Consider the following 26,624-nt stretch of genomic DNA (forward strand, 5'->3'; position numbering starts at 1 on the left):
GACATGTAACTGGCACTTCCCCATTCTGATTGCCTTTTAGTTTAATGACCTGTTGTGAAATACTATGACTGCCCTAGTGGTCAGGTAGGGTCTGTTCGGAATGAGAATTGATTTCATCACTAAGGTGTAGTTTTGGGTGTTCTGGGTTTTGACCCCGACTCCCCTCGTGACAACATTGTGCCTGGTCTTGATCAAATCACTCGATTTTCCGGACAACACCTAAAATACCAGTATTAGAAAAAGAAATGGACACCCACTTCTACATGTTTACATTGCTATTGACTGGTTATTGGTTATAGGTGATTTGTTATGTTGAGACCAATAAATTGTAACTTAAAATATCGTATAGTGGGAAAATGTGAAACTGATGAATGAAATTGGTATTTTAAATGTTAGTGGCTCATTTCACCATAAGGCAAAACTTGCATTTGCCTTTGCATTAAACTATATACTTGAATACAGAGCAGTCCAATCTGTATATGCAGCAGCACCTTTGCCACTGAGATCATTGAATTATTACTTGTAGAAGAGTAACCCCTTTATCTCTCTGAACAGAAGCTCCGGGAGTGACCTTCTGACACTGAGAATGATGGATTTCCTCTAGCTGTTATTGTATTTCTCCGAATGGTATTATGTTAATTCTCCTTCATGAAGTGATCCGGCGACTAAAAGTTTAATCAAATTTCTTTGATCAGAGTGGTCTGTCAGAAGAGATATTTAGCTAAAAAAATATTGAATACATTTATTTTTAGGTAATGGGTAAGTAGGTATGCAGACCAAGCACTCTGTAATGGTATGTGGAATTATATTTGAAAACATCTATTTCGTTTCATCCCACCTACTTTTCCTGTTAGCTTTTAGTCTTTGTAGATGAGCACTCTTACGCTATCATTGTTGTGTTCTCTTGTTTTATATATGTATATATTCTTGTGATCTACATATTAGCCCTTACTAATGGTGCAACATTGAATTCTAGATAAGTCTACTGGAAAGACATATATCTTGATGGAAGCCAGACTGGTATCTCTGTTTAAATCTGAAAGCGAATATGAAGTTCTTGGAAGGTAAATGCATATTTTTAATTAGTTTTTACTTTCCGGTTCTCAAATTTCTATTGACACATCGCTTATGTTAAATCTGTGGAGTTCCCAACTAGCTTTATTCCCTTGGAGTGCAGTATGTTTTATTTTATTTTTTTAATTTACTCCGTTTAGCAGCTACTTGCTGAAAATTATGAGCTCACTGACTCTGGAATGTGCACAGGGGAGAGAAAGTTTAATAGAATTAGAGAATTGCTGGGTCTTCTAGAGAACAGCTGCTTGATTGCATTTGTTTTACCTTAATGAAGATCTTGTATGGTTTTATATACAAAAATCTTGACAGCATCATAGAGCATTCATTATTTCAGGGCTCGTTTAATCTGTTATGTCCCTTTTTGTTTTACCCCACAAATAATCCAAACAAACCCCAACTGTGAGAGGCAGATTATCCTCAAAGCACCATATTCAAGTTATATTTAGTGAATTTTACCAGCCACTTTTTGACATTGGGTGGTTTAATCCCAAACCAAGTGAGTTAGGTGTATCCTGCTTGGCCATGAGCTGCACCTAGCTAGCAAACTTCAGTTTATTTTGAGAAATGAGAGACCAGAAACTGTGCATAATGCTTCCCTACGCAACAGGCAGCCAGTATATATTCAAGCGTTATCAGCTTTTTTGTCAGTTTTGTTGCACCGCCATTCTAATTGTGCAAAGTGGGCCTTAGACAAGATTCTCTTAGTTTGTAAGTACAAGTACTTCCAGTCTTATCATCCAATAAAGTTAGGCAGAAATAGAAGAGACCACTTCCAAAATGATAGAGCTTTCTGCTCCCAGTGAATGATTTGCATTTTTATGTAGTTTTGAAAGCATTCTTCTCTTCCATGCACATCATGCCTTCCCACTCAAGATCAAATCCTATGGCCAAAAAATTGCTCGGATGGTCTTGGTTTGGGCGATGGCAGGACTCCTCTCCCGCGCCAGCACAGTGGCAGCTGGATGCATCTTCTCTGACCGCAGTTGGCTCACCTGTGCGGAGTCTCCTGTCTGCGATTTCCCCCTCTCGTTCGGTTGGATGTCTACATGGTCTTTTAGATCATCCATATCATATTCTGGAATCCTTTTCAAGGGGAGCATTTCTCTCTGACTTTTGGCTTCCTTTTCCTCCACCTCCTTCCAAGAATTCCTCCGTAGGTCACCAGTAGGACACTTCGATACTTCCTAGTTGGCTATTCCCAATCCAAGGTATATCGTGGTATGATAGGAATAGTGCCCTTTTTGATAGCCTCTATAAGTAGGAGTTAAACGGGTCTTCCTTGGGTAGCAAGGGTCTTGAGAAATATTTTTGTATTGCATTCCTTGCCCTCTGGTTACTATTTTGTTCCAGTTCTTTTTGCCTGAAGTTTCTCTTTTATGGCGATTGGTTTCTCTGGCTTTAGTCCGAGACAAGTCACGTAAATACAAAACATGTTGCATTACAAATGCTATAGGTGTCACATTTGCGAAAGATATAACTATTGGCATTGTAAATGACAAAGCTATTAATTTAGCTATTTTCAAAGCAAACACATAAATAAAAAAATTGTCATTTACAAGACCAATAGCTCAAACTTTCCTAATGCGAGACCTATTGCATTGCAAATGCTTGTTATATATGTTTTGATACCAAGAACTTTGATGGCAAGTAAGTACTTTGTTAAATATTGAATTTTGCAGTTAAGTAAAACAGTTACTTAAATACGCCTTTACCCATAATGCTTACCTAATGGAGAAAAGGCAGAGATAGCATACAGGTATTTACGTTCAGCTTCTGCAGATTTCCTTTAGATTTAAAGGTCATAAGAGGCCAAGGTCCAAAGTGCTACTAGCAGCTACTAATTATCTGCCCATGGGTGTCCGGGTGCAGAGGTGCTGGTCGTGTTGGTAGCTGTGCGCCCTATGCCTGGTAAAGAGAAGGGGGCCACCTAGAAAAGGCTGTAGAGGGGGACTCTGGGGCAAGTCTGGAAGCTCCCAACAGGGGGGCTCGGGTCACAAGGGTCAGGGGGACAAGGGAGCACAGTCGTTGAGTTGCTACCCGGGCTGGGGTGCACAGTGTAAAAGTTAGCTGGGTTCTGGGCGTCTTAGGACCTTGCAGTCGTCGGTCTCGCTGGTTGCGGGTGCCAAGTCCGGACAGCTGAGCCCCTCTCGAAGTGGGTCTTTGTGGTCCAGACGTCTCTCAATGGCTGCTTTGTCTCTGAGTCGCTAGAGTCCCGACTGGACTCTCATGGTCTTGGTTTGCTGCAAGGGGTCCAGTACCCTCGGGTATTGTTCCTTTACGGCTCTGGTTGTTCCTGGTGTCGTCTCACTTGGTTGGGGGGGACAGATCTGACCTTCAGGAGCATATATACCTCTTCTGGGGAACTGTGGTGTCGGGCTGGCCGGTGAGCTGCAACTCGGTGAATCGGACTTTGCTTGATGGTGCCTGTGGACTGGAAGGGAGTAGCAGTTCTACTCCAATGGAGATTGCTTGGAAATTTTTGAAGGGCTGGCAGTCTCCCAGGGTTCTTGGTAGCTGGTCAGCTGCAGGACGAGTCTCTGGTCGCCTTGTCAAGACAATACCTCTGAGCGCCGGAAGGTGGCGTTGCTTGGCTCAGCGTAACATCAGTGTCCCCTATATAGGCACCACCTCGGTGCGCTGACGTCAGTTCTTTTCTTTCCGCGCCAGTGAAGCGCTGATCTGTGAAGAGAGCTACCCTCTGTCACTTTTTTGACAGGATTTTGTTTAACATTTGTCGACCCCTTTTTCCTCAGCCTTTAAGAAGTCATGTCTAGAAGGACTTCAGGATTCAAGTGTGCGGCACCTGTCACAGCGTCATTTGGTTAGGTTGTGGCGTCTGAAGCACGACCTCGACTCCAAGTTGTGCTCTGACTGCTGGGCCATGGTTCCGAAGGCTTTGAGGGAGTAGCTCCTAAAGCTGTGTGCGGCCAGGCAGGGAACACCGCGCCGATCTCCTTGAAGGTCTAAGTCCCTAATCCTCTTTGTCCCAGTCAAGATCCTCGGGACATTCAGGTAAGAGGCACAAGAAGCAGAGACTTCTCCCTGTCCGTTGGCCGACACAAAAGGGGAGCCTCTGCACTCAAGGCCTTGGACTATGGAACCTGCACCTGGGTCGGCTCCGCACCTTCCCGCTTTTCCAGGAGCTGGAGCGACCCCCACTCAATTTAAATAATTTTATGGGGCCATGCGCCTCATTTTTGAGCGGCCTTGCCCCTTTGAAGTGCCTTCAGACCCGCAGGGTCAGCGGGGCCTTTATCGGGTTCCGCGCCCAAGACCCTGGCTCTGATGTCTTTCACCGGATCCGGCCATGGATCCGGACCGGCGTTGTTCGTGCCATTGCGACCTTCCCAACGCCATTTCCAGTGCTGATGCTCCTGTCGCCCACTGGCGACGCCCGCCCTATTCTCATCCCTGATGACCCGGAGCCAGTACTATGTCGACTGACGCCGATTAAGACGCTGACAGGACCACCAGGTCCTAGGTAGCTTCCTGAGCCCTATTCTGGAGGGCTGGGATTTGGAGATGAATAGTAGGGGTTGCTGGACCCTTTAGAAGACCAGCCTTTTGAGGAAATGGACTGGTATGAGGAGTTGGGTGAAGCCAGCATACCGGATACCTCTCCAGATACTGGCATGCTTTGTCCCCCCCCACTGTAGCTACAGAGGAGGGAGCATCTTATGCAATAGTGGTGCGTTGGGCAGCTGAAGACCTTGACCTCCAGCTACCCTCAGTGGCGGTGAAGACTAACATCTTGACAGAGGTAATACAGCCCGGGAGCTACTTCTTTGGAACCCTTGCTCCCTTTTAATAAAGCCCTCCAATACTTCCTTCTGGGAACCTGACCCAAATCCAGCACAGGGGCTCCTGTTAACAGGACGATCGCCCGCTGCCACCACGCTGCATCGGGCAACTCAAACTGACTCACTACCCACCCTACCCCAAGGAGCTTGCTAGTCCCAGGCTCTACTTCCTAAGCCCCATTCCCTGCTTCTCCCCCTGACAGGGAATCCAAGAGGCTGGACAGTTGAGGCAAGAAATATTTTTCTTCCACCATTCTTGCATTGCGATTGTTGAACACCTCATGCTTTTTGGGCCATTATTTCCACTCTCTGTTGGAAACCGTTGCGCAAGTGCTGCCACAGGTCCCGGTGGGGGCCTGGGCCACCAACTCCCAAGCCGTAACAGACTGGAAAGATGCAGCAAGTTTTGCCATTCAATGTGGCTTAGATACGATCGACTCGCTGGGCAGAGTAATTTCCATGATAGAGAAAATCTTGCTTTTTGGGGGACGTCCAGGCTTCGATCATAGACATGCCCTTTGATGACGCTCGTCTCTTCGGAGGCCAGGCAGACACGGCGCTGGAGTGCTTTAAGGACTCATGGGCTGACAAGTTCTTTGGCCTCTCAGTTGCCTCTTATCCCCAGACTTCCTTTTGCAGCATTGAAGGGGCTTTCAACCACGCCAGCCCTACCCCAGCCACGGAGGCTACGAGCACTTTCAGTTCACTGTTCTCCCTTTTGGACTCTCCAGCACTCCTCTGGTATTCACCAAGGTGATGGCTTTGGTCGCAGCTCATATCAGGGGTGCCAGTCTTCCCTTATCTCAATGACTGGTTTTTGAAGGCAGGCTAGCCACAGGCTGTCGTCTCCCACCTACAGACAACAGTGGATGCCCTGCATTCGCTGGGCTTCACTATCAACGTGCCAAAGTCACACCTGACTCCTTCTCAGATGCTCACTTTCATCAGAGCTGATCTGGACAGAGTGCAGTTTTGAGCCTAACCTCCAGAGCGTCGAGTCCAGGATATTCAGGCTATGATACCGATGTTTCAGCCTCTAGCCTAGATTTCGGTGAGAATGACTGTGAATCTGCTGGGCCTCATTGCCTCCTGAAAGCTGCTAGTGATACATGCCAGATGGCATATGCGGGCTCTGCAGTGGAACCTGAAGTCCCAGTGGGCGCACCATCAGGGGAATCTCTCTGCCATGGTCCAGATCTCAGAGGGACCTGCACAAGACCTGCAGTGGTGGCTAACAAATCGCAATTGGGTCAGAGGAAGACCCCTCTCCCTTCCCCAACCAGATCTCATAGTAGATACAAATGCGTCACTTCTGGGATGGAGCTGCCATCTGGGAGAGATGGAGATCAGAGGGCTCTGGTCTCCGGTTGAATCCGGACTCCACATCAACATGCTGGAGTTCCGAGCGATCCGATTGGCTTTGAAAGCCTTTCTACCCTACATCAAAGGAATGCTAGTTTAGGTGTTCTTAGACAGCACCACTGCCCTGTAGTACTGCAACAAACGGGGCGGAGTGTGGTCGTGGACTCTTTGTCAAGAGGCCCTGCATTTCTGGACACGACTGGAACAGCAGAGCATATCCCTGGTGGTTCAACACCTGCCAGGTTCCTTGAAGTCAAGGGCGGACAAACTCAGCCGTCGATGTTTAGCGGATCACTAATAGCATCTCCATCCGGGGCTGGCGCAAAGTCTCTTTCAGCAGTGGGGAGAGCCTTGGTTAGATCTGTTTGCCTCTGTAGAGAACGCGCATTGTCAGCAGTTTTGTCCACTTAAGTTTCCAAGGCGGCTCTCGCTCAGAGACGCTTTTTGACTCGAGTGTAGCTCAGGCTTCCTTTTAGCCTTTCCGCCCATACCGCTCCTGCCCAGAGTTCTCAAGAAGATCAGGAACAACCGGGTCCAAGTCATCCTTGTGGCTCCTGACTGGGCACGGAGCGTCTGGTATCCTGACCTTCTGCAAATTAGCATTGATCCTGATCAGGCTGCCCCTTCGGGAGGATCTTCTGTCACAGCTGCAGGGGAGGGTCCTCCACCCAAACCTGTCAACTTTACGCCTTCTTGCGTGGAGATTAAGCGGCAGCGGTTGATAGCTTTTGACCTTCCTCCCGAAGTTTATAATGTTATTCTGACAGCCAGGTGAACCTCCACTAAGACTGTATATGCCAGACGGTGGAAGAAACTTGTAAAATGTTGTACAGAAAAGTTCATCGACCCTCTTTCTGCTTTTCTTTCTGATATTCTACTGTTCATGTTGATCCTTGCCCAGCAGGGTTCTGGTCTGGGCACCCTCAAAGGGTATTTGTCTGCCTTTTCTGCCTTCCTGAGGCTGCCAGACCAATCATCTTTACTTAAATCCCCCATTTTACGTATATACCAAAAGTCTTGTACATATGTGTGGGAGGGATGGGCGGAAGTAGAAGCTAGGAGGCTTGATTGGTTGATTAATGGTGATTTTATTAGTGCTTGGTGGTCAAAAACAAGGGTTTTTGTTACAAGGAGAAAAGGTTGAGTGAGGCAGTGGTGTCTCTGTGTCTTCTTCTGTCCGGGTTGTGCTCCTCCTGCTGAGATGTTCAGTTGTAGAGTGGTGGACTAGTCCAAATGCCCCAGGAGCTCAAAAGAAAACAAAACACAGAGGCAGTAAGTAGGATGTCTTTTGGATGTGTAGGGTCAGTATGAAGCCATCACCACACCCGGGTGTAAGGAGGGGAGTTTACTAAGAATCCAATGGTATAACCAGCTGTCTGCCTTCCTCTCCGTGCGCGGTCGTAAACGCTCAGACTATCGGCATAGTAGCTGACTTTTCAACTTCTGGTTACAATGCCTGTTTATGTAGACTACCCGCTGAGTGAAAAATGCAAGTACGGGCAAGTGGGGAGGTTGTGAGAAGGACTGGGTGCAGGGGTTGTAACGGGGAGTATTTACAGTGCCCTGTGGTTCCCTGTTTCTTTCGTCCCAGCCTCCCGCCATCCACAAGCTTCCACCGCCTCCCGGGTTTACACTGCAATGCCCTGTCTATCGGCTCACTCACCGCCGTAGCCGTAACTCTCCGGAGTTACGGCGGCTTCTCGTCCTCCTGGGGGGAGGGTATCCACCACTCCTCGCTCCACTCCTCGGCTTCTTCAATCTCTTCTCCGATTCGTCCGCTTTCCTCGCCTTCCCTCCAGGCGTCCTCCGAAATCCCGGCCTCTTCTCTCTTCCGGACTCTCCGATGACGTCACTACGTCCTCCGTCGGGTTCCTCCTTTTCTTCTGATCTCTTCACGTCGGATTGGTCCGCATCCCCGGGATCTCCCTCCTCTGCCTGTAACAGAGACGAGCCGCACCAAGGGTTACTCAAATGCCTTTCAGGTGAGTCCCTAACCCAGAAACTTTCTGGATTCTGCTGCGGGATTTCCTCCTTCCCGATGTTCCTATCGAGTCCTCTCCGACATTGTTTCCAGCTTCCCCTTCAGTATGCCTCAGTGGGACCTTAATTTGATTCTTATCCTTATGTGTGCTCTTTTCGAGCCTCTGGATAATTGCCCCCTCCGGCTGCTCACAATAAAAAGAGCCTTTTTTAGTGGCAATAAATCTGCCAGGAAGGTGAACAATCTGCAGGCTCTGTCGTTCAAACCTCCCTTTCAGATGATATTCCCTGACAAATTGGTGCTTCACACCCGAAAGTGGTAACACCCTTTCATGTGGGACAATCTGTCCCCTTGCTCACTTTGTGCCCTCCTCCACATCCCTCTAAAAAAGAAGAGCGACTCCACCATCTGGACCCAAAAAGAGCGTTGTCGTTCTACCTTGACCGCACGAAAGAGTTCCGGGTGGACGACCAACTCTTAGTGGGGTATGAGGTCTGAAGAAAGGACGAGCGCCGCAGAAAAGGATCTGCTCACGATGAGTTGTTTTCTGAAGCCTTAATAGCTCATTCCACCCAAACTAAAGCTGCTACCACTGCATTAGCACGTGGAGTCCCAGTCCTGGAAATCTGTCAGGCAGCAACGTGGCATCCCTGCACACGTTTGCTAAGCATTACTACCTGGACAGTCTGGTGCGCAGGGATGGCTGTTTTGCCTATTTGTACCTGAGGGACTTCTTAGCCTGCCCTCCACCGGGGATGGTATTACTTGGCTATCTATTCAGAGGTAAGTAATCTGCAGCTAGATATCTTCATCAGATTGACAAGTTACTTACTTTCGGTAACGCCTAATCTGGTAGACATGATCTAGCTGCAGATTCCTTACCGACCCACTCATCCTCCCCGCACTGCGGACAATTTTTACTAGGTTCAAGGTTGTTCCCTTGCAAGGCTTTAGTTTTTAAACACACCAGTACTCTTCACAACTCTACGTTTCTGGCTTGCAAATTCATGAAAAGTATCTGTCGTCAGCGCACCGACATGTCACATATGTAAGTGACGCGGTTGTCACTTCGTGCTCTGACGATATCTTCCGGATCTAGACTGACGCCTTTAAATTGAACGGTAAGGAATCTGCGGCTCCATCACGTCTCTATTAGATAAGGCAGTACCGAAGGTAAGTAACTTGCCTTTTAGGGGCGTTAAAGGAGTGACAAGTACTAGCCAATGGGCTACTTACCTTTAGGGTGTCTACACCCTCTATTTGACCACTTCCTGTGGGAAGTGTGCATAACCCTGACCCAGAGAGTCTAATTCTGCCAAAACCAAGAAGGTGGAATTCTAAAAGTCAAGTCCACTTCAGGTATTCCCAGCTTAGGGGTAGTACTAGCCTCAGAGGAGGGCACGCCTCATGACTGTCAAATGTTACCACCTGTCCTGGTGCCAAATGGGCCCAGGGCAGGAGGTAACATTTCCCCTGTCTGTGGGAGCCTTGGGTCTCATATCAAAGGCGGTAGAGGCCTTAGAAGCCTCCTGCCTTGATATGCTGATCACTTAGCCATCTTGCTTGGAGGAGGTGGCAACACCTCCGGCAAGAGCAGGCATTGCTTCTGCCCTCAGAGAGCGCATGTTCTCACCTGCAAGGGGTCAGAAACCTATCTGGGGTGGCAGGCTGGTCTACCTTAGTGAGTCAGCACACTAGTAGTCAGTAGGTTGTTTTTGAGCACCTGTAAGGTGCCCTCTGAGTACAGATTTTAATAAATCCACCAGTGGAATTAGTGTGCATTTATTAATCTAAGGTGTTTGATACCAAACACCAGAGATTTCAGTGAAGCCATCATGTAGCTGGGGAACTTGTTTTTACCAGTGTCCGGCACATGTACTTAAAATGGCTTCCCTGTTCACTTGTGATATCTAAGAATTGACTTAGACACCATAGGGGCATATCTGCTCTGCACATGCAGGTGTGACTGCACATGTAATATAGTGCCCCCTGCCTTAATGCCTGCTGTAGGGGTGACTTACCTATACTGCATGCAGTGTCTGTAGGCATTGCGTACAGGGGTTGTGCCATGTTGTGACTTCACTTTTATCTTCACCATGGCTCGCAGCCTGCAATGCCAGTATGCATGTTGATGCTGAGGGATCTCTTAGGATTGTACAATACGTGCTGCAGCTCGCAGGGATCCTCTTTAATACCCCAGGGGTACCATTTACTAGGGACTTATGGGTAGTGTTAATTGGGGAACATTTGTACAGTTTTAGGGAAAGAAGTCTGGTTCAAGAGACATGGATAGCAGGAACCCAGTGCACTTCTGTCGAAATTGCATCAGATACCAGGCAAAAAGTGGGGAGGACCATGTCAAAAAGGAGCACTTTTCTTCACCATTTCTCTTCTGCATGTGGTCTAACAATTTGTGATTCCCTGCATGTAGAATTCAGCCAGTGAGTTTTTTGTAATCGGTTTTATGAAATTATATTTACATTAGTAAAACCTTTTTGCTCCTGTAAGGCAGAGATTAAGCAAAAGCCCAATTTTCGGTAATGCAATATACGGCACAAATACAGCTAAGATAAGCATAATAAGACCGGTATCTTTGCTGAATTGCAAGCAAGAAGTAATTAATAGATGACAATTTTCTGCATCCTCCTTTAGGAGGTTATCTTTTAAATGAATCCAGTACAACTGTTGAAAACAATGTATGCAAAATATGTTGTTTCTCAACCTCATATTGACTTGCAAATAAGTTTTATAATATAACTGTTGCTTTGTTGTGGCCTTGCTTTCTTGTTCATTATGTTGTATTTTCTTCTAGGTTTCCAGGCATTGCTCTCAAAGGAAAAACATACAAGCCACTGTTCGATTATTTCTTGAAGGTAAGATATTTTCTTGTGTCTCCCTTTAATAGAGACTGTTGAAACTTGCTTTCTGCAGAATCAACTGAGATCTGAGTTTTTAGGTGCCTTGTATGTGCCATAAGTTACAGCTCACCTAACATTTCAGCCTAAATACTAGCATTTCTTTGTTGTAGCAGAGTGGCGATGGTGTGAAGATTATGTTATGCTATTTCCACTTGTACCTCGCTCGGATACTACAAGAGTGTCCCAGCGCGAGCCTTGAGAGGAGGTACATGGTCAGCTTAGTTGAAGAGGAAGGTTTTAAATTATTCTTGAACAGGGCAAGGTCCTGAATACTACGAAGAGCAAGCGGAAGTGCATTCCAAGCCAGAACTGCCTTCACACTTAGAGAGCTGCCACCCATCCTTTGTAGCCGGAACCGGGGAACCGTAGCCAGAAGTAAGTGCAAAGAATGGAGTGGTCTTGAAGGAACGTGAAAGGAAAAGCGGTTTTGGAAATAGCTTGGACTCCAGGCTTGAAGCGCACGATGGGCTATAAGAAGGGATTTGAATTTCACCCAATCCGCTACAGGCAGACAGTGGAGTGCTCTCTGATGTTGTCTCACACTATTTCTAGCGGGAATGTCGAGAAGGACCCTGCCAGCTGCATTCTGGACTACCTGCAACCTATTTATCAGATAGCCTGGAATGCCAGCAGACAGCGCGTTCGCATAATCTAACAGAGATAGAATAAGGGCGTGGGTGACCGTTTCCCTTGCCGCTCTATGCAGGAGAGGAAGACATTTTCAGATAGTTTTTAAGAGCCCGAAACACATACTGGCCAGCTTCTTAATCTGCGTAGGGAAGGTGAGGTTTTCTATAAACCATATCCTCATATTGTTTACGGGGAGGCCAATCAACACTGGTAGGGCTGAGCCCGGCGGCCAGAGTGTTTCTCTAAAATTGGGAGGAAACTTCCTGAAGAGAAGGATTTCAGAATTTTCTTTGTTGCACTTGAGTTGCGCCGAGGACAGACAGTGAAAAACTGAAGTCAGGCATTTTTGGGCATCATCAACAGAATCCTCATTTTTGCTCCAAGTGAACAGAAGCTGGGTGTCATCAGCATAAGAGATGATTTTCGCACCCAGATCCTCTGCCAGTTGAACTAGGGGCGTGACATAAATATTAAAGAGGAGAGGGCTCATGGAAGAACCCTGTGCGACCCCGTCTCTACATTCTGGGGCAAGGACGAGGCTGGAGGAAGCCAGACCTGCTGCATGGGGTCCCCCAGAAAAGATTTAAGCCAGCCCCAGGCTTTACCGGTGATACCTATCTCAGCCAATCTGGTCAGCAATAGTGAATGGGGAACCGTATCGAATGCCGCTGAGAGGTCAAGCAAAATCAAGGCTCCCCTCCCACCAGCATACAAGCATTCCCGGATGATCTCTGAGACTTCCGCCAAGGCGAGTTTGGTACTATGGTTGGCCCTAAATCCCGACTGAGCCGGATGGAGCAGGCCAGCATCCTCTATGAACTCAGTCAGCTGCCTGTTCGACTTTTCCACAGACTTTGGCCATACTAGGCAAGAGGGAAATAGGGTGGTAGCTCCCAGGGCTCATAGGGTCAAGAGAGGACTATTTCAAGAGGAGCAAGATCTTGGCCTGCTTCCAAGCATGCGGAACACATGGCTCCTGAAGGGACATGTTAATAAGTCTATTAACTTCTGGGTTGACCGTCTTCGCAACAGCGGACAAGTCTAGCAGCACAAGGGTCTGATGGTGAACCAGTCTTTTAACAATTCTAAGAGAGCTTGATAGGGCAATAGGGGCAAAAGCGGCTAAAGTTTGAGAGGGAGGAAGACACTCTCTATCTGCCAGAGAGAGACCTGTGTCCATACTGTCAGAGGGAAAAGATGCCTGAATAGAGCGGATTTTCTCCAAGAAGAAGTTGGACAGTTGTTCACACCAAGAATTAGAAGTGGGGAGAATACTCGTTTGTGTCCCGGGAGTCAGAAACTCTGGACTATGGAGAAAATCTCCTTCAAGTTATTCCTAGTGGCATCAGTGCGGGTTCATAATACGCCCCTTTGGCATGAGTTATGGCAGTATAATACTTTTTTGTTTACATCTCAGCCTAAGTTTAGCCTCTAGGCAATAGTCCTTCCTCCACACCCGTTCCAATTTTATACACTCCTGACAATTGAAGCTTTAGATGCATGCGCTTAGGTTTGTTTTTGTTAAAGAGCAGACTTTGCAGGTGATAACATTGTTCTGACTGGGTCTTCTTATTGTTTAACTGCTTGTGCACCATATATAGATTTTCTACTCGCCTGATTTACTGCAAGAGACGTGTTCATTGCAGTGAGATGGCGTACAAATGCTCAAAAAATGCTATTGATCCATGCAAAACACTTTTAATCAAAGTCCTCTGGATATATGAGGAGCAAAACTTGGTTGTGGTATTTTGAGTAGCTTTGTCACTGTGACAACTTGGGTTGATGTGGGAGAATTCCATCAAGGGAAAATGAGCATGGAGGCATACTAGTGGGCCTCTAACACAGTTCCTGAGGAGACTCACTTCGGATGTCGATGGGGTTGGGTGCTCTCAGCGTCGAGGACTGGCCACCATGAAACAGAATTATCTGATGGACACTTCTACCTGCAGATTCCTTACCTTAGGCTATCCCCCAGGTGTCAGACTAGATCCGGAAAATCTTGAGCAGTACCCCTGCGCACTGGTAGGTGGCACAAAAGGTCAAGTGTCGTAGGCATTGTCCGTGCCGAATGCAACGTGTGCAATGCCTATATTGGCACCTCCATAGCCTGCTAACAACCGTTCCTTTCTTTCCACCCAAACGTTGTGGATTCAGAAGCGCTACCTACCTTGGTCAATTTTCAACCACTTTTTCAACATTTGTGTCTGCTTTCTTTTAGCATTCTGTTCCCACTGTGCAAGTGATGTTCCCTAAGAAACAAGTGGGTTTTTAACGTGGTAGGGCCTGTCGCAGGCAAATGACCCTCATCTGTTTTGTCTGTGGTGCCTAGCGCCGGACCACGACTCTAGACACAGTCCTGTCTGCGGCACCATGAATTCAAAGGTGTTTCGGGAGCGGTAGAAGAAGCTTCTGGCTGCCCGACATCTGAAGACTCAGCACCTCTCCAGGTCCTGGTCGCATGGAAGGTCCCGGGCCCGCTCTTGGAGTCGTTTTCGTAGGTCGTCTTCGTCGTGCAAGTCCCACAAATACAAAAAATGTAAGAAGTGTTTGACATTGCCGCACTTGTTCAAGGCATTGAATGAGGCATGGAAAATGATGCCACAGGTGGAGGCTTTGCTCCCATACTCCAGCCTTGGTGATTCTGTGTCTCCATTTTGTGGAGCTGGAGCGACCCTTGCCCAACTCAAATAATGTTATGAAGCTATGCACCTCATATTTGGGCAGTCTGACCCCTCTGGAGCGCCTTTGGGCCCCACGGGTCTTGGTGGTGCCCCACCTGGACTTTGGCTGGCGGGTTCGCCCTCAGCATCAGTCAGACCCTCTGGATCCGTTCCCGAATCTGGGCCTGCTCCAGTCGCAAATTCACAACATTTGCGTGGCTCAGTGCCACCAGTGCCTTGCGCGGCACCAAGCTCTGAGTCAATCCTGATTCTGTAGTAGGGGATCTCTGTGTATAGTCATAATCTAGTGAATAGTCCCGCCCATGTGCGTGGACCCCGGAGCAATCAAAAATAATCTCTTACAGTGTCAAAAAATGCAGAAAATTCATAGACACTTAAGAGAGAATTTAAAGACAGATAATGCAGCCAAAAAGGCTACACTGTCCAGTACTTCAACTAGAAATTCCACCATAAAATCCACAAAACAGCAAAGCCTGTACAGATTTCCCTTGCTTAACAGCAAAATCCCTCAGGAATGATAGAGAGAAGAACCTGGACAGACAAGCCCCATAGGCTGCCATTATGTGGCTTAATTAGGATACTGTGCCTTTAAGGAACCTTCCAGAACCTTCTCCCAGTATCCCAGAATGCATAGCAGGTCCAACTTAGTTTCAGTTCTTTTTTCCGGCTCCTGCAAGCAGGACCCTGGAGCATTGAGCTCTCCCTTTTCAAGGGTTTTGTTGGTGTTTTACACTAATTTCGATTTTTGGTGCTTTAAAAGTACTTTGGTGGCTTTCTTCTTGAGTTTCTGCACTCTTTTTTGTCCATAATGCCTGCATTATTCGACAAATGCCCGGAGTGCTCAAGGAAGAAGGCCAAGTCAGACCCCCATGAGGTCTGTATTCTCTGCCTTCCCTCTTCCCACATCCCTGAGGACTGTGTGATCTGCAAAGGCTTCTCTGGAAGGACCCTGAAGGAGAGGAAGAAGATCAGACTTCAGGGACTTGAAGAAAGGAGGTTAAAGGCACGAGGTGGGTCAGGAGGGGCTCCTTCTGCCCATGCTGAGGCCTCTGGGGGGCTCCCCAGGGGCAGGAAGACCAGCCCTCGCCCAAGATCTCCGTCTGGGTCAGTTGCTCTGACCACGACGTCGAGAGGACGGTCAACGGCCAGTTCCAAGTCTCACCAGGGCTCTGGGTCGAGAAAACGTCGCCCGTCGACGTCGAGGAACGTGTTCCGGCCGCCGTCGAAGCCGGTGTCGATCTCCTCGTCGTCGGTGTCGGCGTCGAGTGGTCGACATCGGAGGGCCCGGCATCGGCGCTCGCCGTCGAGGCGACACCGCCGTTCGCAGTCGAGGACATCGTCGTCGAGGGGATCCTCGTCGTCGAGGCCGCCGTCGAGACGGAAGAAGTCTCCGGCGCGAAGAGGTCGACGTAGAAGCATTCGAAAAGACCGACGTCGAGACGCTCAAGGAGATCGACGTGGAGACGATCCAAAGGGTCGACGTCGAGACGATCCAAGAGGTCGACGTCGAGACAGGCGAAGAGGTCGAGGTCGCCGTCGAGGCACCATCGCCCGTCGTCGAGGTTTCGTGGCTCGTCCATCTGGTCGGGGTCGACGTCGAGACGCAGACACGGTTCGACGTCGAGAAGTGAGAAACGGTCGACGCCGAAGGGCCGTTCGACGTCGAGGGACCATCGGTCGTCGTCTGGGCACCGATCTTCGGCGTCTGGAGGTCCTAAGGACAGGCCCAGGACTGTGGGGGGCTCCCCACGCTCCGGACGGGATGGTGGCTCGCCGGGAACGGCGCATTCTGGGGTGGATACTCCGATGAAGCCCTCTGCACCTCCTTCGCGACCCGCTTTGCCGAAGGGTCCGCCTCCGAAGGCCCCGACCCTACCTCCGAGGCCGGCTCCGCAGACCCCGCGTCCGGTTACTCCTCCACCCCCGGTCCCGCCGAGGGCGGTGTCGATGCCCGAGTTTCCGACGCCACCGAAGAAGACTCCTAAGAAGCCTAGGACTCCTGACCCTGGGAGGCCGAAGGAACGTCCGAGACCCAAGAGGTCGAGGTCTCGCTCGGGGAGACGGGACAGATCGAGGAGTGGACGTGGATCTTCCTCAAGATCCAGGCATCACCATAAGAGACGTCGGTCCAGGTCACGTTCTGCCTCTGGGACCCGTTCCTACTCGCCCACGTTGTCCGATTCGCCGGAGACTAGAGTGTCTCCTATAGACGATATTGGCACGTTTCAGGAGGTTCTCCTGCGTGGAGCGGCGAAGTTGGGAATCAAGGTTGAAGCGCCTACCACTTCTACTTCTGTGATATTTGAGACATTACACAAAAGGCACTTGTCTCGCCCCCTGTTACCTCTGGTGCCAGGGCTCCTTGAGCCCGCTGAACAGCTATTCCTGACGCCGGCAGTGGTGAAGTCTGCGCCTTCCAGGATCCTAAAAAAGTACAGGGCTCCGGACTCGGACCCAGCCTTCTTGAGGAAGGACCCGGTCCCGGATTCAGTGATCGTGACAGCTGCCCGAAAGCTTCATGCCACCTCCCCTGCGTCCACGGTGCCTCCGGACAAGGAGAGCCGCTGGATCGACTCTGCTGGTCGTAAGGCGTGTGGGACGTCCGCCTCTTCAATGAAGGCCGCCAGTGACTCGGCGTTGCTGGGGCGTTACGACCGGGCACTCTGGGACTCGATGGAACAGTTTGCGGACCTTGTCCCTCGAGACCGCAAGGAGGACTTCATGGAGATCGTCCAGGAGGGGATGCTGGTCTCTAACCAGGCCATCGGCGCCGCAGCGGACATCTCCTTGCTGTCAGCGCACGGATACTGCCACGGGATTCACCAGAGACGCCATGCTTGGCTCAGGTTGACGTCACTGAAACCGGAGGCACAGCACCGCGTGGCGAATCTCCCGTTTTCCGGAGATACCCTCTTCGGAAAACACGCTGATGACGAGATGGCCAGGATGAAGGCCGAGGCGGAGACCCTGACGGCGGTGGGCTTGGAGAAGCCCAAGGAGAAGAAACCCTTCCGACAGTTCCAACGTCGGTTTGGGTCGCAGGGTCGTGGAAGGGGACAGTCTGCTGGACAACATCAACAGCAGCAACAGCAGCAGCAGTACAGGCGGCCCTTCCAGAAACGCCAAGGGGGTAGAGGTCGACAACAGTCCTCTACCGCGACCAAGGGCCCGGCCGGGTCTCGACCCTGAGCGGTTACTTCCCCCTCGTCCGTTACCCGCTCCGGTGGGGGGAAGCGTTCAATTTTTTCTGGCAGAGTGGAGAAAAATTACTCAGGACAAGTGGGTGCTGAATATTGTTTGCAATGGATACAGTCTACGTTTCACCAGCCCTCCTCCATCGATTCCTCCCGTCAGCTCGCAGTATCAACTGCGCGAGCTTCAGGCGGAGGCGGACATTCTGCTAAGGAAGAGGGCGATCGAAGACGTACCTCTGTCTCAAAGAGGAAGAGGTCTTTACTCTCGGTTCTTTCCTGTCCGCAAGAAGGACAAAAACGAGTCCAGGCCCATTCTGGATTTGCGACAGGCAAACAAGTGGATTCGCAGAGAAAAGTTTTGCATGCTGTCGTTGCATCAGATCTACCCTCAGCTGCAATGAGGAGATTGGATGTGTGCCATAGATCTACAGGACACATACTTCCACGTGCCCATTGCATGCAAACACAGGAAGTTTCTGCGCTTTCAAGTCGGCACCAATCACTATCAGTACACGGTGCTACCCTTCGGGCTGAAGTCTGCACCCAGGACATTCTCGAAATGTATGGCAGTGGTAGCAGCACACCTACGGTAGAACAAGGTGTTTGTCTACCCGTACCTGGACGATTGGTTGATCAAGGCCTCCTCCTTCTCGGAAGCTCAAGCACACTTCCAGAAGACGTGCGTTCTCTTGAACAAGCTGGGGTTGCACATCAACATGTCCAAGTCGGTCCCGATTCCGGTCCAGTGCATCCAGTACTTGGGAGCCTCCATCAATACGCTGTCAGCAAGCGTGTCTCCTTCGGAAGAGCGACGTTTATCACTCGTTCGGAAGGCTCAGGCTCTCATGAACACTCCGTCTACGACTGTGAGGACGGTGTCTTCTCTACTGGGATCGATGGCCTCTTGCATCTTTCTCACTCCTCACGCACGGCTACAGATGAGACCTCTGCAGGAGTGCTTGGAGGATCAGTGGGACCAGAGGAGAGGTTCTTGGGACGACAAGATACGACTGTCTCTACATGCTCTTCAGTCTCTGAAGTGGTGGTGCTCGAAGGAGAATCTCCTCAGAGGGGTTCCCTTCCACAAGGACATTCCCACACAGACCATCGTGACGGATGCGTCTCTCCAAGGCTGGGGAGCGCACTCCGGAGACCTGCAAATTCAAGGGACGTGGTCCCCGACGGAGTCCACGTACCACATCAATTTCCTGGAACTGAGAGCTGTTCACTTGGCACTGAAGACCTTTCATCCATCCTTTCAGACCAACTCTCTGCTTGTTCAGACGGACAACACGACAACGATGTATTACCTCAACAAGCAGGGGGGCTCGAGATCGCGCACTCTATCGCAGGAGGCGCAGGCGATCTGGCACTGGCTTCTGGCTCGAGGACTGTCGATAACGGCCACCCATCTGCCAGGTGTGCAGAATGTTCAGGCAGACAAACTGAGCAGACTCATTCAGGAAAACCACGAATGGGTCCTAAACGACGAAGTACTAGGAGAAGTCTTCGCAAGGTGGGGAACTCCAGACGTAGATCTGTTCGCCACCGCCGAAAACAGCAAATGCCGAGGCTTCGCCTCCAGGTACTACCAGCCGGGGACGCTGGGGAACGCGTTATGGATCAACTGGTCGAACAGCTTTCTGTACGCTTTTCCACCAATTCCCCTGATTCCGGCGGTTCTCATCAAGCTGTCCCAATCCAGGGCGAGAATGATTCTGATTGCCCCGGAATGGCCCAGGCAGTGGTGGTTCACGGACCTGCTCCACCGATCTCTCCTTCCTCACATGAAGCTGCCGTGCAGGCCGGACCTTCTCACGAAGTTCGGGGGGCGGATGGTGCACCCCAACCTCTCGTCTTTGAGTTTGGCGGCATGGCTCCTGAAATAGTGCAATATGGCCATCTGAATCTCCCTGAGGATTGTATGGACATACTGAAGGAGGCTAAGCGACCTTCCACTAGGACTTCTTATGCTTACAAGTAGAAGAGGTTTTGCATCTGGTGTAGGTCTAAGAGCTATGACCCTACGACATGCAAGGAAGATGTCATCCTTCCATATCTGCTACATCTGGCGCAGTCGGGCCTTAATGTCCATTCCATTAAGGTTCATCTGGCTGCTTTGACTGCCTACAGGAAAGGCCCTTCACAGACTTCCTTTTTCCAGATCCCTGTGATCAAAGATTTTTTGGAAGGCTTGAAGAAAGTGTTCCCTCCTGTCAGGCTTCCTTCGCCTTCATGGGACCTGAATGTGGTGCTGTCCAGATTGATGAAGGAGCCTTTTGAACCCATTCATAAGGCTTCGTTGCAGCACCTGTCCTGGAAGGCGGCGTTCCTCGTGGCCATTACATCGGCCCGCAGGGTGAGTGAGATTCAGGCATTGTGTTGCCAAGAACCTTATACTGTATTTCATAATGCTAAGGTTGTTATGCGTACTCACCCTAAGTTTCTTCCCAAGGTTGTTTCTGATTTTCATATCAACCAGACTATCACTTTGCCTACGTTCTTTCAGAATCCTTCATCTCCAGCGGAAAGGTCTTTACATTCCCTGGATGTGCGGAGGGTGCTGAAGTTTTATCTTGATAAGACTAAAGATATTCGTAGGTCAGACCAATTGTTTATCAATTATGGCTCAGTCAGGACAGGTCTTGCTACCTCTAAACAGTCCATCTCGAGGTGGATTGTGTCCTGCATACAGTTGTGTTACTACAAAGCTAATAAGACCTTAGGGGGCAAGCCTAAGGCTCATTCCACCAGGGGCAAGGCTGCTACGACAGCTATGCTCCGTAATGTTCCCATTGCAGAGATCTGCAAGGCGGCCACTTGGAAGTCGGACCATACCTTTGCTAAGCATTACTGCCTGGACACTGATGCCAGGGCAGACGCTCAGGTTGGGCAGGCTTCGCTGCGGAATCTGTTCGCACAGTAGTGGCGTTATTTTATTCTCCACCGCCGCTTGGTGTGGGGATGGGCTTGCCATTCTATTCACTAGATTATGACTATACACAGAGATCCCCTACTACAGAAGGAGTAGTTTCTGTCCTGTAACTCCAGTTCTGTAGTAGGGGTATCTCTGTTCTAGTCATAAGCGCCCTCCCGCCTCCCCGGTGGAGAGTTATTCATGTTCATAATGCTACAGGTCTGGCGTTTTCTACGCCTTCAAAAAGAACTGAAACTAAGTTGGACCTGCTATGCATTCTGGGATACTGGGAGAAGGTTCTGGAAGGTTCCTTAAAGGCACAGTATCCTAATTAAGCCACATAATGGCAGCCTATGGGGCTTGTCTGTCCAGGTTCTTCTCTCTATCATTCCTGAGGGATTTTGCTGTTAAGCAAGGGAAATCTGTACAGGCTTTGCTGTTTTGTGGATTTTATGGTGGAATTTCTAGTTGAAGTACTGGACAGTGTAGCCTTTTTGGCTGCATTATCTGTCTTTAAATTCTCTCTTAAGTGTCTATGCATTTTCTGCATTTTTTGACACTGTAAGAGATTATTTTTGATTGCTCCGGGGTCCACGCACATGGGCGGGACTATTCACTAGATTATGACTATAACAGAGATACCCCTACTACAGAACTGGAGTTACAGGACAGAAAATACTCCTTCTGACACAGAGTTCGACCTGCATCGCTCGACGTCGGCACTGACTGGACTCCGAACGACTGTCAGGGTCAGACACAGTGCCTCCTTTCTTTGACAGGCCCTGTGGGGATTTTGGCGCGGGTGGGTCTAAGGATTCTTACGGCTCCCCTGATCTCCATGAAGACCCTTTGGCCCAGTTGGATGATGGCAAGTGGTATGAGGTCCTGGCAGATACCAATGGCCTGGACACCTCACTAGACACTGGCCTAGTGTCTCCTGCTAGTGAGGCTACAGAGGAAGAGGCATCTTGTGTTATGTTGGTGAGCAGGGTGGCTTCGGTCCATGACCTCCAACTGCCCTCTGTGGAAGTCAGGACCAATGTTTCACCGGAGGTGCTTCCGTCAGGGGTATCCCACACAGAACCCCTCCTGCATCTCAAGGATACCCTCGATGATGATGTGCTCAAAGCCTTGCATGAGCACACCATGCACAGGACAGTTGCACGTCGCCACCGCTCTTCTCCTGAATACCAAGTTTCCTGACCGAGCAACCCACCCCCAAGGACTTGGTGCTGCAGGTCTCAACATCCAAAGTGAATCCCAGCGCATTCCCTACCACCCCACTGGACAGAGAATCCAAGGGGCTGGATACCATTGGGTAGAGATTTTCTCTTCCACAAGCCTTCCACTGCAGTCGGTGAGATCTGTGTGCCTCTTGGGCCAATATAGCCACACCGTGTGGGACTCAGTTGTGCCAGTGCTGCCTATGGTTTCGAAGGAAGCCTGAACCATTCTGAAGCAGGCTATCATTGATGGCAGGGACACAGCCACGTCTGGCTGAAGTTAACTGTCTTCAATGGCATTCTCTTGTTCGGGGAGCAAACCAATTCACTGCTTTAGCGCTTCATGGAGAGTACGTTCACCATCCGGTCGTTGGTGCTCACCATGGCACTACACCAACCACACTCTTCCGTTTGTTCCTTCCGTGGCCACAGTAGGGGTTACCAGCTATGTCCTTTCCAGCAGAGCCACCATGACAAACAGGCTTCCCAGCCTTTTCATGGCTGTGAATGCGGTCTCAAAAGTCCAATGGAACAAAGGTCGGAGATTTGGTCAGTCTGCCACCCCCCTACCTCCACCGTGATGCTTCTAAACTCCATCAGTATGCCCTCGCATCAACATGGGCACCCTGTTGGAGGCAGGATCAGGTACCACCAGCCCTAATGGCTAGTCATAACTTTGTACAAGTAGGATGCTCCAAATTGTCCGACGTGGTTACTTATGACCTTCCCATTCTACAAACCCAACATCCTCTTCCACCGTTCTCTGATAAACTGACTGAAGACCACGTCTCCTTGTTGCACCAGGAAGTGCAGGGTCTTTGTGCCAAAGGAGCCATCAAGATGGTGCCGGCCGCAGAAGTAGGTTGTGTTTGAAATTCCCACTACTTCTTGGTGCCAATGAAGGATGGAGGACTCCTTAGATCTGCACCTTTCATGAGGAAGAAGAATTTCAACATGCATAACACTTTCTCAGATCCTGTCTGCGCTAGACCCTGGAGACTGGATGGTAGCATTGGACCTGCAGGACACCTATTTTCATATCCCTATCCCCAGTGTTACCTGTGGTTCACAGTGGGACTGGAGCATTTCCAGTTTGCTGTGCTCCCCTTTGTTCTCACCAGTGCCACTGGGGTGTTCACAAAGATGATGGTGGTGGTGGAGGTCGGAGTACCAGTCTTTCGCTATTTCGACAAGTGGCGACTGAAGGTGTGCTTGTCCAGGCAGTCTTTACCCACCTCCAGACTACAGCGGACTTCCTGCAATCCTTGGGTTTCACTATCCATGTGGACACGGTGCAATTCTGTGCCTATCTTCTGGAGTGGGGAGTCCAGGACATTCGGGCTGTTATACCGGTATTTCAACCCCAGCCCTGGATTTTGGATTTTGATGAGACTGGCTCTGAGACTGCTGGATCTGATGGGCTCCTACATCCTGGTGGTGAAGCACACTGGTTGGCCTATGCAGGCTCTATAGTGGAATCCTAAGTCCCAGTTGGCACAACACCAGGGCACTCTTTCCGATCTGGTCCAGAACACTAAAGAGACTGCAAAAGTCCTGCAGTGGTGGCTAATGGACTGCAATTGGGTCAGCAGCAGACCCCTCTTCCTTTCCCCCACTGAGCTGACAGTGGTGACCGATCCATCCCTTCTGGGATGGGGCAGCCATGTGGGGTTAGGCGGAGATCAGAGATCTCTAGTCTCCAGCAGAGACTCGGCTCCACATCAGTCTTCTGGAACTCTGGACAATTTTCTTGCAATTAAAAGCTTTCCTGCCCTCCATCAAAGGGAAGTTGTCCAGGTGTCCATGGACGACACTACCTCCATGTGGTATTGTAGCAAGCAGGACGTAGTGTGGTCCTGGACCTTGTGCCAGGAGGCTCTGCGCCTGTTAACATGGCTGGATTGTCAGGACATTTTTCTGTACATGAATCACCTGGCAAACTCAGTCAGCAATACCTCATGGACCACGAATGATGTCTGCACCCAGAAGACGCTCAAGGTCTCTTTTAGGATATGAGAGAGTCTTGGCTAGATCTTTTCGCCAATGCTGAAAACACACAATGTCTGCACTTTTGCACCCTAGAGTTTCCAAACCCGCTCTTGCTTGGGGACGCATTCCGACTAGACTGGAAAATGAGACTTTTATACGCCTTTCTACTAATACCTCTCCTCCCCTGAGTACTGAAAAAGACGAGAACCGACCGGGCCCGAGTCCTCCTAGTGGCTCTGGATTGGGTGAGGAGAGTATGGTATCCAGAACTCCTGGGCATGTGTATCTGAACTCTGATCAGGCTGCCCCTTCTGGAGGATATGCTGGTGCAACAGCAGGGAGGATTCTGCACACACTTCATCTTCATGCTAGGAGATTGAGCAGTGGCAGTGGATGGTCTTCGACCTTCCTCCTGAAGTTTGTGAGTTCATCTTGGCAGCCAGGTGCCCATCAACTTAAAGTTTATATGACTGTCGTTGGGACAAGTTTGTGGCTTGGTGCGCGGAGAAACGCGCCAACCCACTTTCTGCACCCTTGTCCGAAGTGCTGTTGTTTGTTTTGTACTTAGCCAGGCAGAGACTTTCTCTGGTCACAGTTAACAGGTATCTTTCGTCCATCTTTGCTTTTTTACAGTTGTTGGACCATCCCTCCCTGTTTAAGTCACCTGTCGTGACACATTATCTGAAAGGTCTTCAACACGTTTCTTCCAAACATGTTGTGCCCCAATGGGATCTTAATTTGGTTTTAACGTATTTGTTGTGTTCCCACTTTGGATTCAATGAGTAGCTGCCCTCTAAGACTTCTGACTATCAAGACGGTCGTGTGAGTGGCCATAACATCCGCCAGGAGGGTTAGCCAGTTATAAGCACTTTCTGTTCACCCACTGTACACCAGCTTCTTCCTAGACAAACTGCCTCTTTTCTTACGAAGGAGGTAACCACATTCCACATCGGCCAAAACATCACGTTATTGACTTCCTTTGCTCCACCGTACTCCATTGTCTGGATCGTAGGAGGGGAGTCATTCGATATTGCTCTCACCGAAGAGCACTGGATAGGTAATCATTCTTAGTAGGGTTTACTGAAACAAAGAAGGGGAGAGCAGTTCAGAAACGGACCAGCTGCGGTGGTTTGTACTTTGCATAAAGATCTGCTACATAGTAGCCAAGAAGCAACCCCCCTGAGGGATTGCGAGCTTATTCCACCGGAGCCAAAGCTTCTGCGTTAGCTTGTGGAGTTCCTGTCCTGGACATCTGTCAGGCTGCTTCATGGGCACACATTTACCAAACACTACTACCTTGACAGTCAGGTCTGTCGTGACCAGCACTTTACTTTTTCGGCCCACCAGGATTTTTTGGTCTGAGCCAGGTTTCATGCCCACCCATTAGGAGATATTGCTTTGGTATCTATTCTGAGGTAAGTAATCTGCGGCTAGATAGTCTTTACCAGATAAGGCGTTATAATAGGTTAGTAACTTGTTCTTCCACTTTTAATGACCACTATATTGACGAAGGGCAAGTGCGAAATTTATACCAGATAGAATGCAGCTCTGATGCACCAGCTGCACAAGTCTATGCAGAATGCTAACAGCGTAGGTGGCTGTGGAGAAGGCCCTTCCCTTGAGTTATGAACTTCTCTTAAACCACTATATCTGAAGAACTTGTCCTGGTCTATTCAAAGGTGCCTCGACCTGCCATTACACTACCACTTTTGCCTCAGAATGACCCCCCTCCTCTGCTTATGGAGCCAGAGGCGTTCTCTGTATACCTGTGCTAAACTATGTCCTGAAGGCCTAGCTGCTTCAGGAATCATCCGTATTGCAATTTCTCTCCAGTCCATCTTCTGCTGGCCTAGGGTTATCACCATTCCATTGGCTTTTGAATGAGCATCTCATGCTCCCGATGGGCTGAATCAGATTCTGATGCTCATATAGGAAATAAGAACGTCACTAAAACACTAAGTGGTGTGACCTGCGCCTATTAGTTGAGCTAAATTTTTTATTCAAGTTGTTTTTTAAAAATTCTTATTCTTAATAGTTGAATGGCCTCCCTTTGATGTGGCTTGTAGTCAAGGGTTTGTTAAGGTTCCAAGGATGAATGTAAGTCCATGTGTAATAGCCCTAAGGGGTGAAATAAACTACTGGTTTCCAGGCCAAACTTGCCCTGTTGCTGTGGAGCACTGATGGTGGGTCAAACCTCAGTCCTGAGCTGGTGTCCCTTTGACTGACTATACAATCTTGCTGAAGTGGGGCTCCTTTGCTTCCGCTTCTTCAGTTTCTTAGTACTCAACAGGGTCGTACCATGGGATACAATGAACTGACCACAGGAATGGGTTTTATAGAATCACGATTTGGCGGTACTTCACTTGTGTGGCTGATATTGCACTTAATAACTTCAACAGTCGGTGCCAAGACAGTGGCAGCATTCAGAGACTTGCTATCACGCTAAATGCTTCATGATGTATGGCAAGACTCACATCAGCGAGATAGTGCATTTTCTTTTTATTGTCCCATGCATATATTGCAGGCAAGGCTAGATACATTAAGGATTAGTCCAGGATTTGTAGGACTGGCTACCAACATGGAGTATTTGTATTGGACCCTCTCAAACCATAACCCTCTCTTATTGATGGTTAGATGGGGTAGACAATGTGTCTTTATTCCGTCATGGTGCCTTCAGGTAATGGCACTTCAGCATTTAGTCCTCAGGGACACTATAGGGGGCCCCGTTAAACATTCTTTTGGTCTGAAGTGTGTTTATTCTATGGAGGTAGGGCCTGTATTTGGATGGCAGCTCACCTCCAAATCAATTCTTTGATTAGATTTATGGAAAATAATTGCTCCGGAGTCCCCACGTT

The 26,624-nt window shown here is 49.3% G+C and overlaps 1 protein-coding gene across 1 annotated transcript in view; it reads left to right on the plus strand.

Moving 5' to 3' along the window:
* IARS1 (isoleucyl-tRNA synthetase 1) overlaps nt 1–26,624 on the plus strand; it is a 548,404-nt gene that overhangs the window by 81,018 nt on the left and 440,762 nt on the right. Inside the window, exons 8-9 of the mRNA XM_078661397.1 lie at nt 977–1,064; nt 11,030–11,090. Of these exons, the coding sequence (XP_078517523.1) occupies nt 977–1,064; nt 11,030–11,090 (149 nt within the window). The remainder of the gene's footprint in view (nt 1–976; nt 1,065–11,029; nt 11,091–26,624) is intronic.

This window comes from Lissotriton helveticus, chromosome 9 (assembly GCF_964261635.1).
Source record: "Lissotriton helveticus chromosome 9, aLisHel1.1, whole genome shotgun sequence".
NCBI lineage: Eukaryota > Metazoa > Chordata > Amphibia > Caudata > Salamandridae > Lissotriton > Lissotriton helveticus.